This window comes from Giraffa tippelskirchi, chromosome 2 (genome assembly GCF_054371585.1).
Source record: "Giraffa tippelskirchi isolate mGirTip1 chromosome 2, T2T-mGirTip1v1.2.pri, whole genome shotgun sequence".
Taxonomy (NCBI): domain Eukaryota; kingdom Metazoa; phylum Chordata; class Mammalia; order Artiodactyla; family Giraffidae; genus Giraffa; species Giraffa tippelskirchi.
Genome location: NC_137276.1, coordinates 119,308,576 through 119,322,638, shown reverse-complemented (window position 1 = coordinate 119,322,638; position 14,063 = coordinate 119,308,576). Strand labels below are relative to the sequence as shown.

Here is a 14,063-nt window from a genome sequence, read left to right as displayed (position 1 = left end):
ACCATAATACAAGGTTACTCACTTGTATCTGCAGATTCAACCAACTGCTAATCAGGTAGCACTGTAGTGAGCATTTAGTGAAAAAATCCATGTGTAAGTGGACCTGCACAGTTCAGACCCCTGTTGTTCAACAGTCGTCTGTTTGAAATAAATGTTGTGTAGGTTTGAAAGCGAGGTAAAAATATTCTGGAAATAGGTTTCCTAGACATTTTCAAAGTGTTGTCTTTAAACACAGTAACAGTCAAATTCGTTAACCTTTTTTCATCAATCTTAAGCCAGACCTCTCTCTCCATCACATTTTAAGCTGAAAAACCATGATAATATCTTAAAATCAGTGATGTGTTACAGTGTCTGGCGGCCAGATGGCAGTCATGTGAAAATTTGTGCTAACACTTTCTGGTAAGAGTAAGAAACTCTAGCGTCAGATACTATCACGTGTTATCATTCTGCTTTAAATATGTGCAGGGAAGAGATTTGCTTACAGTCTGTTGAGGGAAATAAGATAGACAGAAACTGCACTGTTGCCAGGCTGTTAGCCTAGTGCAGCCAGGAGCGTTTTCAGGTGAGCCATCTGGTGGAACATTAAGGTAGCTCCTGATACTTTATTAAATGTTTGACTCCATCTGGCTTCCACATTATTTCACATCACTTCCTTTGCCATTCAGTATCTGTTGAACTGTGTGGTTTTACAGATTAGAGACTATTATTGCATAAAATCTCTAGGCTGTGAAGATGGAAAAATCTGTGAATTCACTAAAAAAGACTACAGCAAAGTTTAAGTTATCTTACTATTCTTCTCCCCATTTCTTAATTTTCCTGCCACCAATCAGTGTTATGTGGGTCCAAAGTCACCATTAGGGAAAACAGAGTAGTTCAAACCAAAGACCGGGGAAAACAGCACTTTGATGGCATAGCTTGCCTCAGAAGCACTTTCAAGTTCACCTGAAGTAGAGCTCTTAAAGAATACTTCTAACTTTTTCGGCCCATGGTTAGGTAATAAGTGATGGAGACTGTTTAAATACAGGTTATATTATAGTTAGCATGAAAGTACTTTGTTCAGGTTGACCTCGGTACTGGAGTATGGGGGAAATGTGTGGCAGCATCATAAATAAGAACTCAGGAGCTGGGAGGATGCTTTCCTTATTGAGGAAATGGCCATGCCAGTGTATCTCTAACCTGTCTGAGAATGTTGATGCAAAACCAGTGAAAGATAATCTACTTTGTAGCGTTTTTATCGCCTGTAACCTTGTTTTTGGTCCTACAGTAGAGGGTCAAATGGTCCAGGTTTACATATGAAGAATGATTTTTTCTTTTCAGAAACTAATTCTGAAGCAAGCCCTTATTATCGTGCTGCAGTGGTGCTTCAATCACAATTTTAGCATTCGACTGTATGCTTTAGTCGCTCTTAAGAAAATCTGGAGCATGTGTAAGGGGTTACGCATTGAAGAACTTGAGGCTTTAACTTCTGTTATTGAATCCAGTCTGAGTCAAGTGGAAAACATGCACGGAGCAGGGTAAGCAGGCCTTGTCCTTTCCCCTGGTCCAGCAGAGCATGTGGAGAGGTGTTGGGGGTGCCCAGCCACGGTGTCGGGGGTGCCTGGTCCAGCAGAGCATGTGGAGAGGTGTTGGGGGTGCCTGGCCGCAGCAGCTTCTCTTAAGCCCATCAGGCTGCGGCGCACAGAGCCTGGGTCAGGGAGCATTTAAGCCACTCACTATTTGATGTGCAGTTTAATTACAATTCTAAGTGCTATCAGCTCCATCATTGACATTTTTTTGCTTTTTTAAATTCTTGATCTTTATCTTGAGATGTTTCTCTTTAGTGCAGCTGAATGTTACCTCTGCTGTCAAAGAACCACTGAGAAGCAGCACAATCTGACTTTAAAGCCATGTGCTTATCACCCCTCCAATGTCCCCACTAAAGCTGGGAGCTTTTCCTTTTTCTTTTCTAAGAGAACTTCTCGGTTCCCCAAACAAAATCCTACTCAGATGCTTGATATCAAACAGATAAAGCACTGCTGCTGTGGATGGAGTTGGGAGGGGTGCAAAACCAAGGGGATGGGAGCTTGGACATGTATTGGGGTGTTGTCCTTTGAAGAGGCTTTTGAAAGCCAAGGGGCAAAGCCGATAGCTGTGTAAGGAGGGGGCTGATCGCTCATCTCAGGTCTCCTGTTTCTTACCCCTGATGCTGAGGCCTGGTCATCAGTGACAGGAGGGACTGGAACTCAGGGGTGAAGAAGGTACATTGGTGGGAGCAGAGAAGGCGTCTTGAAATTGCTGCTTTAGCTTGGGGGCTGTTGATCATGAATTTAACACAAAACCTTCTGGTGACCGTGTTTTATAATTTTTTTCCTACCTCTTTTGCCTTTTCAGCCTTGTCAAATTTTTGTTTTTTTGTTGTATTGTGTGTGTGCTTGTTAAACTTAAGAATTTAAACCCTTGTATTACTTTTGTTTGACTTACGAACACTGGTACTGTTGGGCTACGTGTCATGAATCTTCAGAGTAGAAAAAGTGACCTATGTAATGATTTTCTCTCCTAGAAAAAAATTTTAAAAGCCTCTATGGCCAGAGGGAGATATAAGACTCATAGCCTAGATTTCTTACACAGTTCCCTTTTAGGATTCTCTTTCCCCGAGCATATGAGGTGTACCTGTGGTAGCTGTTGTTACGCGATTTTCCAATCACTGACCACCATCTCTTTGAGGGAGCAGAGACCTGGTTTTCATTCTTGTTGAATCGTTGTAGGACTGGGAGAGACGTATTTAATTTCTCTGTCTGTTTTTCAGTTTTTATTTCAAAATGTCACATTTAGGATCAGGTGTTAAAAGACTTCAATCTTGAAGATAGAGGTGTATAAATCTTGGGGCGAAATTCACAGATTTTGTACACATTCTAAATTTCACAGTGCCTGTTTAAAAGACCTAACTGGTTTTTACTCTTACCAGAGTCGATTCACTAGTTCTGTTCCTCAGACGTGTTTTTAACCCTTAGGAACGCGAAGAAGAACTGGCAGCGCATCCAGGAGCATTTCTTTTTCACAGCGTTCCACCCGCTAAAGGATTACTGTCTGGAGGTGAGCAGAGAAAAGCATTTGTGAATTTTCTTCCGTGTCTTTAGTCCTGATGCATCCTTATATAATGAGGTTAACTGTCCCTACAACACCACCTTCACACTGTAAAGTTCTCAGTGTTATTTTGTCACCGCGTGCAGATGGCTTGCTCGCGCTTCGCTCTTCAGCAGTGAAAATTGGCTAGTCATTTTCACTTTCTGTTTCTTAGGCAGTGTCTGGCTTGTAAACACTGGAAGGGGGAATATTTAACTCTGAACAGAAATCTGTTCTGACATTAAAAGGAAATGAGTGAAAACATTTGTGCAGGTGAGATTTGTTGTATGAAGCCCATTGTTATGAAAGATCAAAAAGATCTACTCTTTTAAGTGCATATTTTAGGTTCTGGATGATTGAAATTGTATAGCATATGATCCATCACCTCACTGATCGTAATAGATAATGTGCTTATGTAATTTTAAGAACCATAAACTTATTACAGTTAGCATGTGAATTAATTAACAGTATATAGATTATTAAAATTTATGTAAATGATTACTACTTTCTTCCTTTTTCAACTGTAATTGTAATGTTCTGCCTTTGATTTTAAACTATGTGACCTAAATTTAAATATATGTATATAATATATTAGATACACACACACACACACACACACACACACACACACACAACCTGGGACCTTTCCTCTAAGGAACTCGGAAGTATCAGTAACTTAAGCTACTGTGCATAAGAGTTTTTGTTGTTGCTGTTGGGTTATTTTTGTGTGTGGATTACTAATAAGTTGGCCTTTTGAAAAAGAAATATAGAGATTTGTTTATTGTGAGATATTCATCATAGAACATTATTGTGTACTTTCTGTTGCTTCATTGCAAAAATTATTTAGGAGTTTTCAAATATTTTAACATGCTCTGTTCTGTGTCCTTTAGCACCAGAATGCTTTGTTTGACATCTTTCTGAAGGATTCTTAGTAACTCTGTAGTGCTAAGTCAGCCTTTTCTATTCACTTCTCCAGCAGGAGTAAGTCCCTTGCTTCCCCTCTTCCTTCATCCTGACTTTGACTGCCTCACCCTCATATATTTAATATATTTTATTGTCCATTAATTATATGAACCGTAACTGTGTACGTGTAAATAAAATAATGGCTCATGAGAACTCTGTCTCTTTATACATTTGGAGCTATACTTAGTAGCTACTTAATAAACACTTAGTTGCATCCAAGCCAGTTTAAGTTTGCATGAATATTGCTAACAAAGAAAACCGTATTCATTCTAAAAGCTTTTATGAAGACTTGCACAATGTTATAAGTTTGTTATTTCATTTTTAAATTGCCTGTTGTGCTTCTGCTTCTTATGTGCCTTGTCACCTTTGAGGATTTCTGGATCTCACTTTTCTTGTCATAGGTAAGAAAAGGGAAAGAGGATTGCTATGTAATGAATGAATAACTGCTGTTTACACGGTGCAGTTTACAAATCACTTCCATGTGCTGTTTTAACCTGATTTTACCCTCATTTTATCAGTGAGGAAGTTGAAGCTAAGAAAGGCTAAAGGCTTATCTGACATCACACAGCTAAGATACAGCCAATGCAAATCTAGATTCCAAATTTGTATAATGACAGTGAGGGTAAAGATCTGGCATCACAGGACCTTGAATTTGTTTGCTTATGGAAGTATTTGTTTGTCAATAAACAGTATTTATCCAAATATTGTCTAACACTAATGCCGATCAGTTCCCAAATACTTTTTGCTTGTGTTAAGGGCATGGTATGTAGTACATACAGTAAGAAATACTGGAGTGGAAGATCTGCCTGCTCTCAAGGATTTCCTAAGTCAATCCCTTAATTTCTTAGAGAAGATAATAAATTTAGATAAGACAGTTGCTATAAGATGTAAATGAAAGTATGTAATCTGATCAGACATGATAGTTTGGGAGAATACATCAGTAATAATAAGTTGTACTTTAAGCATGTTATCATGCATTTCTTTACTATTTTTAAGGGGCAAAAATTTTAGATTTTACAATTCTCCTTTCAGACGATATTTTACATCCTTCCACGCCTCTCTGGCCTTGTTGAGGATGAATGGATTGCCATTGGTAAATTTACCAGGTTCACTGACATTCCTTTAGATGCAGGATTTCAGTGGTACCTTTCTACAACTCAACTGTGTGAACTGAAACCAGGTGACTGGTCGCAGCAGGACACAGGTAAGAAGTTTTGTTTTCTTTTTCCCCGTTGCCTATCAGGCTCACTGATTTATGTTACTTAGAAAAGATAGTTGATCACTTTTTCATTTATGTGATAACCTCAGCTCTTCCTCTGAGAGAAAAGACAGAAAGTGTGGTGTCACTCTGACTAGTACTTCTGGTTTTATTTTTAGAAGTAAGGTAATATTTATTTATTTACTTTAGAAGTAGGTTTATTAAATTATTTATTATTATTATTATTGGCTTCACTGGGTCTTCATTGCAGCACTCAGGCTTTCTCTCTAGTTGTGGCTCATGGGACTTAGGTGTCCAGAGGCATGTGGTATCTTAGTTCCCCAACCAGGGATTGAACCTGCATCCTCTGCATTGGAAGGTAGATTCTTAACCACTGGACCACCAGGGAAGTCCCCTGATTGGTACTTGAATCTAGCCAATGACAATTGGTTTTGCTCTTCAAAGCCAAAGAGAGCCTCATCTGCTTTACTGCTAAAGGCTTCTCTCTTCTTTACCTTCTACTATATATGTCTGAAAAAAACAGATTTTTTTTTTTTAAGGGCCAAATTAAGCAGTCTCTTTTCTTGTCCTGTTTGGGAATGAAGCTGAGCCCTGAGTTCCCATTCTTGCTCTGTCTGGCTGGACATCACTTATCTCTTACATCTTCCCCTAGGCTCCAGCCCTCACCCATGCCCCGCTTCCCTGCAGCTTTCTCTAGGACCTGCCTTTCCCTGTTGATCACCTCTTGTTCCTTCTTCCCCTCAGTCAAGCTTGCCCTCCCAAAACCTAGGAACAAGTCCTCTACCCATTTTTAAAACCACAGTGAACCTTAAGAGATGTTTGGTAGTGATCTGCATTCTTCCATTTCTGTCACTCATGTTGTCCTCTTCACCTCCCCTAACCCAGAACCATCCCTGCAGCTTCTTTTGGAAAAGCAGAAGTTGTCTTTGCCTACTTCTTGACCATACCTGACTTTATGTAGCATTTATTTGCTTGTTTCCTGCTATCCTGATTTTCCTCCTCAGTCTGACTTTTCTTCCTTTCCTTGAGCTCCCCCACTTGTCCCTTAAATTTGTACTTCTATAAATTTTAGTGTTTTTAAGCATCTCTTGAACAACATGTTAAAAGTGCAGATTCTTGAGTCCTGCCTCTAGATTTTAACTCTGGAGGACAGTTCTGGGTATGTGCATTGTTTAATCAAATACTGTAGATGTTCATGAATGCATTTTAATACTATCACCTTAAATTTATTTACTCAGTCTACAAAGATTTACTGATTGCCTGCTACATGCTGAAAGTTAAGACAAAGGCCTTGCCCTCAGGGCACTTAATTCCTATGTGAGCACAACCCTACACAAATGGATAAGATGTCATCGCAAAAAAGTACTGTGGAGACAATAAAGCAGAGTAAAGAAATGGTGTGACAGAGGATTAAAAAGACCTTTTCCGGGCTTCCCTCATAGCTCAGTTGGTAAAGAATCTGCCTGCAATGCACGAGACCCGAGTTCGATCCCTGGGTCGGGAAGATCCCTTGGAGAAGGAAATGGCAACCCACTCCAGTGTTCTTGCCTGGGAAATCCCATGGACAGAGGAGCCTGGCAGGCTACAGTCCATGGGGTTGCAAGAGTCGGACACAACTTAGTGACTAAACTACCACCAAGGAGCTGAAGTTGAGCAGAGGCAGACAAGAAGTGGGAACAACTGAGGCAAAGCCTGGAGGAAGAACTTCCCTAAAATAGAGATCAGCAAATGTGAAGATCTGTGGGCAAAAGATTGGCAACAAGAGCCATTTCCATGTAGAAGGGACAGCCTGCTGGGAAGGAGAGAAGGGAGCAACAGCACATCCAGACATCTGATTCAAGTTCCACTGTGGAGAGGAATGAGGAGTTATTGAATGGGGAAAGGCTGCAAAGGTCTTTCTGTTTGTTTGTTTTGGGTAAAGAGAGAGATTGTAATATGATTTCTATGTTGTTGTTCAGTTGCTAAGTCATATCCCACTCTTGGCAACCCCATTGACTGCAGCATGCCAGGCTTCCCTGTCCTTCCCTATCTCCCTGAGTTTGCTCAAACTTATGTCCATTGAGTCGGTGATGCCATCCAACCATCTCATCCCCTGTCATCCCCTTCTCTTCCTGCCCTTAATCTTTCCCAGCATCAGGGTCTTTTCCAGTGAGTCATATCAGGTGGCCAAAGTATTGGAGCTTCAGCATCAGTCCTTTCAGTGAATATTCAGATTTGATTTTCTTTAGGATTGACTGATTTGATCTCCTTGGAGACCACAGGACTCTCAGGAGTCTTCTCCAGTACCACAATTCAAAAGCATCAGTTCTTCAGCGTTCAGCCTTCTTTATGGTCCAGCTCACATATCCGTACATGACTGCTGGAAAAAACCATAGCTTTGACTGTGTGGACCTCTGTCAGCAAAGTGATGTCTCTGCTTTTTAATACACTGTCTAGGTTTATCATAGCTTTTCTTCCAAGGAGCATCTTTTAATTTCATGGGTGCAGTCACTATCTGCAGTGGTTTTGGAGCCTGAGAAAATAAAATCTGTCACTGTTTCCATTGTTTCCCCATCTATTTGCCATGAAGTGATGGGACCAAATGCCATATTCTTAGTTTTTTGAATGTTGAGTTGTAAGCCAGCTTTTTCACTCTCCTCTTTCAACTTCATGAGGAGGGTTTTTAGTTCCTCTTCTCTTTCTATGCTGAGACTTAAATGCTAGGATCCCCTGGGTGCTTTCATTTTTTCTTCCCATTCTGTTTGCTCTCCTTGCACATGTTTTACTTTTTTACAGCTGGAAACCATCACCTGTGTAACTGCACCTTTCAGATCTTTGTCTCTCCCAGCCTCTTTCCTAAGCCTGCTGGATGCTTGCACTAGCTCTTCTATAAGCTCTTTACACTCAGTATCTGAACCCACGTTAGCTTTCCACCTGGAGGCTCCTCCTCAGTATTCCCTTTCTATCAGTGGGGTTGCTTGCTCTCCCAGAAGTCATTCTTTTCCTGTTCTCTCTTGCCATGTCTATCCATTATAAGAGCTTGGCAGCTCTGCCTTTCCTCTTCAGCCCCTCTCACATCATTTAATTGAGACTTTTTGTCTTTGCTGGGCTAGTGCAAAAGCCTGTCAATGGTTTTCCATCCCCAACTTTTCCTCCTCCACATCACTTTTGAGGATTTTTCTAAAACACAAAACCGATACTGTTAACCTCTTCTTAAAACCCTGTCCTGCCTCCTGTCTGTAGAATAAATTCTTTATCATTATACACAAAGTCCTTAGGACTGGGTCTGAGTCACGTGCCTCCATCAATTGACTGCTGTGAGAGCCCCGAAAGCACCGCCGCCGCCCAAGCCCTGTCCTGCCGCATCTGCATGTGTGCACATACCATGTCCGCAGCCTGCACTGCCCTTCCCACGCGCTCTGCTCTGCAGACCAGTACTCCCTCCCTTGAGCCCTCCTGGGTCTTGCTCTTTTCCCTCTCCCCCATTAGTCACCCCTCCCCGTGTGAGCAGCCGTCAGTATAGGACTGCATCACCGTCCTGTTTAGGTCTCTTCCGTTCCCAGGAACCTCAGTGCCCCCGTCTTCTCAGTCAGGTTCGGAGTGGGACAGGGTTGAGGAAGAGCCTGGAAGGAGGATCTCAGTCCTGAACACACAGTTAGATAGGTCAGTATGTTCTGTGTACTCAGTGAGTTGGTGAAGAGATAATTGTTCCAAAGAATAGTCCTCATTTTAGAAAAAGGCCCCCAAGTACTTGTAAAATAAGATAAAAACGGTTTATGTTGTTTTCTGGAATACAGTATTCCTACAGAAAATTCCAGTCTAATAACACTGCAAGATACAGCATTATTTTCTGTACATCTAAGAAAAAATGCTACCAAACTATGGATGTGGGACTTATGGACTCTAAGATGCTTCCAAATTTTGGGTATGCTAACATGGAAAAAATGTGCATCTTTTATTTTCATAAATTGTTGTATTTTGCTTAGTAGAGTTGAATTTGAATATTTGAAACTGTTATTGAAAATGGCAATTGCATCTGAATCCAGCTAAAGTTCTTTAGTTAAAAAATCTCATTTTAAACTGTTCTTTTAAGCTCTTAAAAATATATATGAGACTTTCCTGCTGGTCTAGTGGTTAAGAATCCTCCTGCCAATGCAGGGGACACAGGTTCAATCCCTGATCCAGGAAGATCTCGCGTGCCTCGGAGCAGGTAGGCCCCTGCACCCGACTACTGAGCCTGCGCTCTGGAGCCTGAGAGCTGCGGCTACTGAAGCCAGTGCAATCTGGAGCCTGTGCACCACAACGGAGAGCAGCCCCTGCTCACCACAACCAGAGAAAGCCTGTGTGTAGCAACCAAAGTACCCAGCACAGCCAAAAACAAATAAATAAAATAAATCTTATATATATACACACACACACATATATATATGCATGTAAATAAATAGAGGTTTATATTTTCTTTTTCCTTCCCAGGTTCCAACTCAGGTGAAGCAGATAACCCGTCAGAGTGGACTGATGTTCAGAAGAAGATTATCCCGTGGAAGAACCATGTTCCAGAGTTTGACCTGGAGCTGGTATTTCAGGATCGTGCTGCCAAACTTGGAAAGTCAATCAGCAGACTGATTGTAGTGGCCTCACTCATTGATAAGCCAACCAATTTAGGAGGTAAAATGACAGTTTTCCAGGGGGCTTGCTTACAATCTTTTGATCCTGAAAATCTATACTCAACCCAGTGCCATTTCGGGCCTCTTGTCCACATTCCACCTTCTCCGGCAGCTTCAGAGGAATGCCCGGGACCTGGTGGACATGGCTTTAGACTGGCGGCAGTAATCGAACACAGCCTTAGACTGCCAGCAGTAATTCCCGCTTGTCCCATGCAGGGCTGTGCCGGACCTGTGAGGTGTTCGGGGCCTCGGCGCTGGTCATTGGCAACCTTCAGTGTGTCAGAGACAAGCAGTTTCAGCACCTCAGTGTTTCAGCAGAACAGTGGCTTCCTTTAGTGGAGGTGGGTGGAAAGTGGTTGATTATTAAAATTTTCATTCACCAGACTCTTTGTAGTACTCTGTCTTCACCTGTCAATCCTTTTGCAGTATCCAGCCTGTAATATTTTAAAAATAATACTAAAAAGTAAAATATAGCCCACTCTGTTCTCCCATTCTTTTTATTATCTCATACTATTATATTTTTAGAAATCATCAATAATGTAGACTTTTTAGTAAAATGTGTCCTGTTGTAACTTACTCTGGTTTTATAAATGTATATGATGTTGGGAGCATTCTTTTTTATAGTGTATAATTCTGTCCTTTTCCTGTTAACAGATTTCAGTTTCATCAGAAGTTTTGTGTTTTTTTTTTAAACTTATTTTACTCCTAGCAGGGCTGTAAATGAACGATTTAATATTCTGCTCTTTTTAAACTAATATTAAGGTAAAACCACCTCAGCTGATCGATTATCTGCAACAGAAAAAGGCAGAAGGTTACACCATCGTGGGTGTGGAACAGACTGCCAAAAGTTTAGACCTAACCCAGTACTGCTTCCCTGAGAAGTCTCTACTCTTGTTGGGGTAAGAACTTTGTCTTGAGTCTCTGTCTCAACAATGTTTCAGAAGATTTATAATTTTACCTGGGCTCCTGATCCTATACCTGCACCTGAAAAGCGCCCCCCCCCCCCAGTTTTCCTTTTACTTTACCTGTTGGGGATGGTCAGGTGAACACAGTATCAACCCATAAACCTTGTTACACTCTTGTTTATTTTTCTGGTACCATAGACTTGTTTCATTTTGTTAACCTGTCTCTTCCAGTAATATCCAGAATGTCTAAGAAAAAAAATTGTTTTTTACAAGAAAACTAACCTTTCTTCTTCCATTTCTCTTCATCAGAAATGAACGTGAAGGGATTCCAGCGAATCTGATCCAGCAGCTGGATGTGTGCGTGGAGATTCCTCAGCAGGGCATCATCCGCTCCCTCAACGTCCACGTGAGTGGGGCGCTGCTGATCTGGGAGTACACCAGGCAGCAGCTGCTGAAGCAGGGGGGCTCCACGGCCTGAAGCCCATGCCTCATCTGAGACGAGCTGTTGTCGGTGCTGCTGAAACGTTTTAAAACTACCCGGACTCATGAGATAGATTCTGAAATCAACTGGGATAATTTGTCTTTTTTATTCACAGTTTAATGCCAAAACTTTGTCATGTGCCTTAACTATATTACTATATATGTTGTCCCCTTTAATAAACATTTTTAGCTAAGTTGTATTGCTTCTTTAATAAAATATTTTAGTTGTGGAAATAAAACAATGAATTTTATTTAGAAAGATCATTTCTTTCATAGAAACTAGTATTGTCAGAAATGTGGATTATGGTGGGAGAAGGCAGGATTAAGGCGGCTGCAGCTATCTATGAATACTGTTCCCTTGTCAGGAGGAAGCACAGGGGCTGGGGCGGAAGGGTGGAAGGAAAAGTTTCCCCATGAGAGTCACTGGCCGCCTGCTGCTGCTTTGTATCCACTTCTCAGGGAGAAAACATGCTTGGCAAGGTGTCAACCCAGTGTCCCTATAAAGTTTGTAATTTTTTAAAGCCATGAAATAGGCCATCAGTTCAGTTCAGTCGCTCAGTTGTGTCTGACTCTTTGTGACCCCATGGACTGCAGCACTCCAGGCTTCCCTGTCCATCACCAACTCGCAAGTTTACTCAAACTCATGTCCATTGAGTCATTGATGCCATCCAACCATCTCATCCTCTTTCATTCCCTTCTCCTGCCTTCAATCTTTCCCAGCATCGGGGTCTTTTCAAATGAGTCAGCTCTTCACATCAGGTGGCCAAAATATTAGTTTCAGTTTCAGCATCAGTCCTTCCAATGAATATTCAGGACTGATTTCCTTTGGATGGACTGGTTGGATCTCCTTGCAGTCAAAGGGACCGCAAGAGTCTTCAACACCACAGTTCAAAAGTATCAATTCTTTGGTGCTCAACTTTCTTTATAGACCAACTCTCATATCCATACATGACCACTGGAAAAACCATAGCTTTGATTAGGACCTTTGTTGGCAAAGTAATGTCTCTGCTTTTTAATATGCTGTCTAGGTTGGTCATAACTTTTCTTCCAAGGAGCGTCTTTTAATTTCATGGCTGCAGTCACCATCTGCAGTGATTTTGGAGCACAAAAAAATAAGGTCTCACTGTTTCCATTGTTTCCCCATCTATGTGCCACAATCATTCATATAGTTTTTAGAAAATTTTCCTATGCCACCTTTGCTCAGGGTTCAAATAATGATTAGATAGTAGTCTGCATTCTTAGAGTTGTCTACGTGGACTCAGAGGAGGTGACTTACTCTTGCTCACTGTTACCAAAAGTGAGACTGGAACCCACAAGGGTTGATTTTCTGTTTCTGTTCTTTTGAGAGGTTTGTTACTAGGATTACTTTATTATTTAATGGTAACTATCACCTTCCAGCAGTGAACTTCAATCATGTCTGGGTCCGTTTAAATAATATTTAGATTTCAGAATCTGTTACCTGTATATATGTTTTTCTTCTGTAGCTTTATTAAAACAATTTTTGTTTTGCATTAGAGTTGCAAAGATAATACACATGCACTTCACCCAGATACCTCTAATAGGATCTTACATAACCACAGACATTCATCAAAACTAAGAAATTAACATTGACAATGGTGCTGTTCACTAAGCAGACAATTCTATGTCCAGGTTTCCCATTTTCCACTGATACTTTTTCTGCCAGGAGCACTGGCATTGGCATCCAAGATGCTGTATTGGTTCTACTCCATAGTCTCCTCCAATGTTTGACAAAGTTACGTGGCTAAGTTCCTTTCTTACCCATTCCTTTCAGTGAGTTTATGTCATATATTTGTAATAGTTAGACTCACTTATCAGTCTTCACTCCAAACTAGAATTCTTCCAAAATCCTACTGGATTTTAATGTGCACAAAGTCACTATAGTGTATAATTCTCGTGGGTTCTGACAAGTGCATACCACGATGCCATAGAAAGCAGCTTCAACACCTAAAACTTCCTTTGTGACCCCTTCAGAGGCAACCTCTTTCTCCACCAGCAGTGAATACCAGTTTCTGTTCCTCTGCATCTTCTTCAGCACTTGGTACTATCAATTTTTTTAAGCCATTCTAATAGGTATGTAGTGATAAACTATTATGGCTTTAATTTACATTACTCTACAAATAATATGGAGTGTCTTCATAATATGTTATTTATAACACTTATGAATAGATTTGTGAAAACACATAATTTGCCCATTTTTTAAACTTGGGTGATTCTTTAAAATAAGAGTTCATTATTCTGGATACAAATTCTCTGTGATATATATGGCTTGCAAATATTCTCTCCCAGTTTGTAATTTCTCTTTTCATTCTCTTAACAGTGTCTTTCACAGAGCAGAAATTTTTAATATTGATATAGTCCAACTTAACTTGATTTCCTCTTACGGATTGTGCTTTTGAGGTCATCATCTAAAAATTCACTTCCAGACCCAAAATCATGTAGAATTTCTCTATATTTTCTTCTATTAGTTTTATATTTGACATTTAAGTCGATGATCTATTTTGAGGTTTTTTTTGTTTGTATCTTTTTAATAAAGTGCAGTTTATACCAGGGTTCATTTTATTGTGCATGGACATCCCCTTTATACCTTGTCCAAACTCAGTTGACTGTATCTGTGTGGCTATATTTCTGGACGCTTCTGTTCTGTTGAACTATGTGTCTATCTTGCCAATACCGTACTGTCTTTAATTACTGGAGCTTTACAATAGCATTAAAACCATTTAATATGAATCT

General features: G+C 40.5%; 1 protein-coding gene and 1 long non-coding RNA gene across 11 annotated transcripts in view; one reads left to right on the top strand and one right to left on the bottom strand.

Moving 5' to 3' along the window:
• Window positions 1-11,551, top strand: part of TARBP1 (tRNA guanosine 2 -O-methyltransferase TARBP1) — a 64,683-nt gene extending 53,132 nt beyond the window's left edge. For 5 of the 10 annotated variants that reach the window (XM_081570406.1, XM_081570404.1, XM_081570403.1 and 2 more), the window contains 7 exons: window positions 1,318-1,514; window positions 2,991-3,072; window positions 5,098-5,269; window positions 9,737-9,928; window positions 10,144-10,268; window positions 10,690-10,826; window positions 11,142-11,551. In XM_081570406.1, coding sequence (XP_081426532.1) covers window positions 1,318-1,514; window positions 2,991-3,072; window positions 5,098-5,269; window positions 9,737-9,928; window positions 10,144-10,268; window positions 10,690-10,826; window positions 11,142-11,310 — 1,074 coding nt within the window. In that variant the 3' untranslated portion in view covers window positions 11,311-11,551. Of the gene's footprint in view, window positions 1-1,317; window positions 1,515-2,990; window positions 3,073-3,277; window positions 3,376-3,992; window positions 4,084-5,097; window positions 5,270-9,736; window positions 9,929-10,143; window positions 10,269-10,689; window positions 10,827-11,141 lie in introns of all 10 variants that reach the window. The other 5 variants (XR_014076849.1, XR_014076845.1, XR_014076847.1 and 2 more) reach the window with 2 other exon arrangements.
• LOC145538428 (uncharacterized) lies at window positions 9,690-13,118 on the bottom strand. Its single transcript, XR_014076850.1, has 2 exons — window positions 11,115-13,118; window positions 9,690-10,361 (listed from the first exon to the last, which is right to left on the bottom strand). It is a non-coding gene; the product is annotated as an uncharacterized LOC145538428 (long non-coding RNA).
• Between the last annotated feature and the right edge of the window lie 945 nt (window positions 13,119-14,063).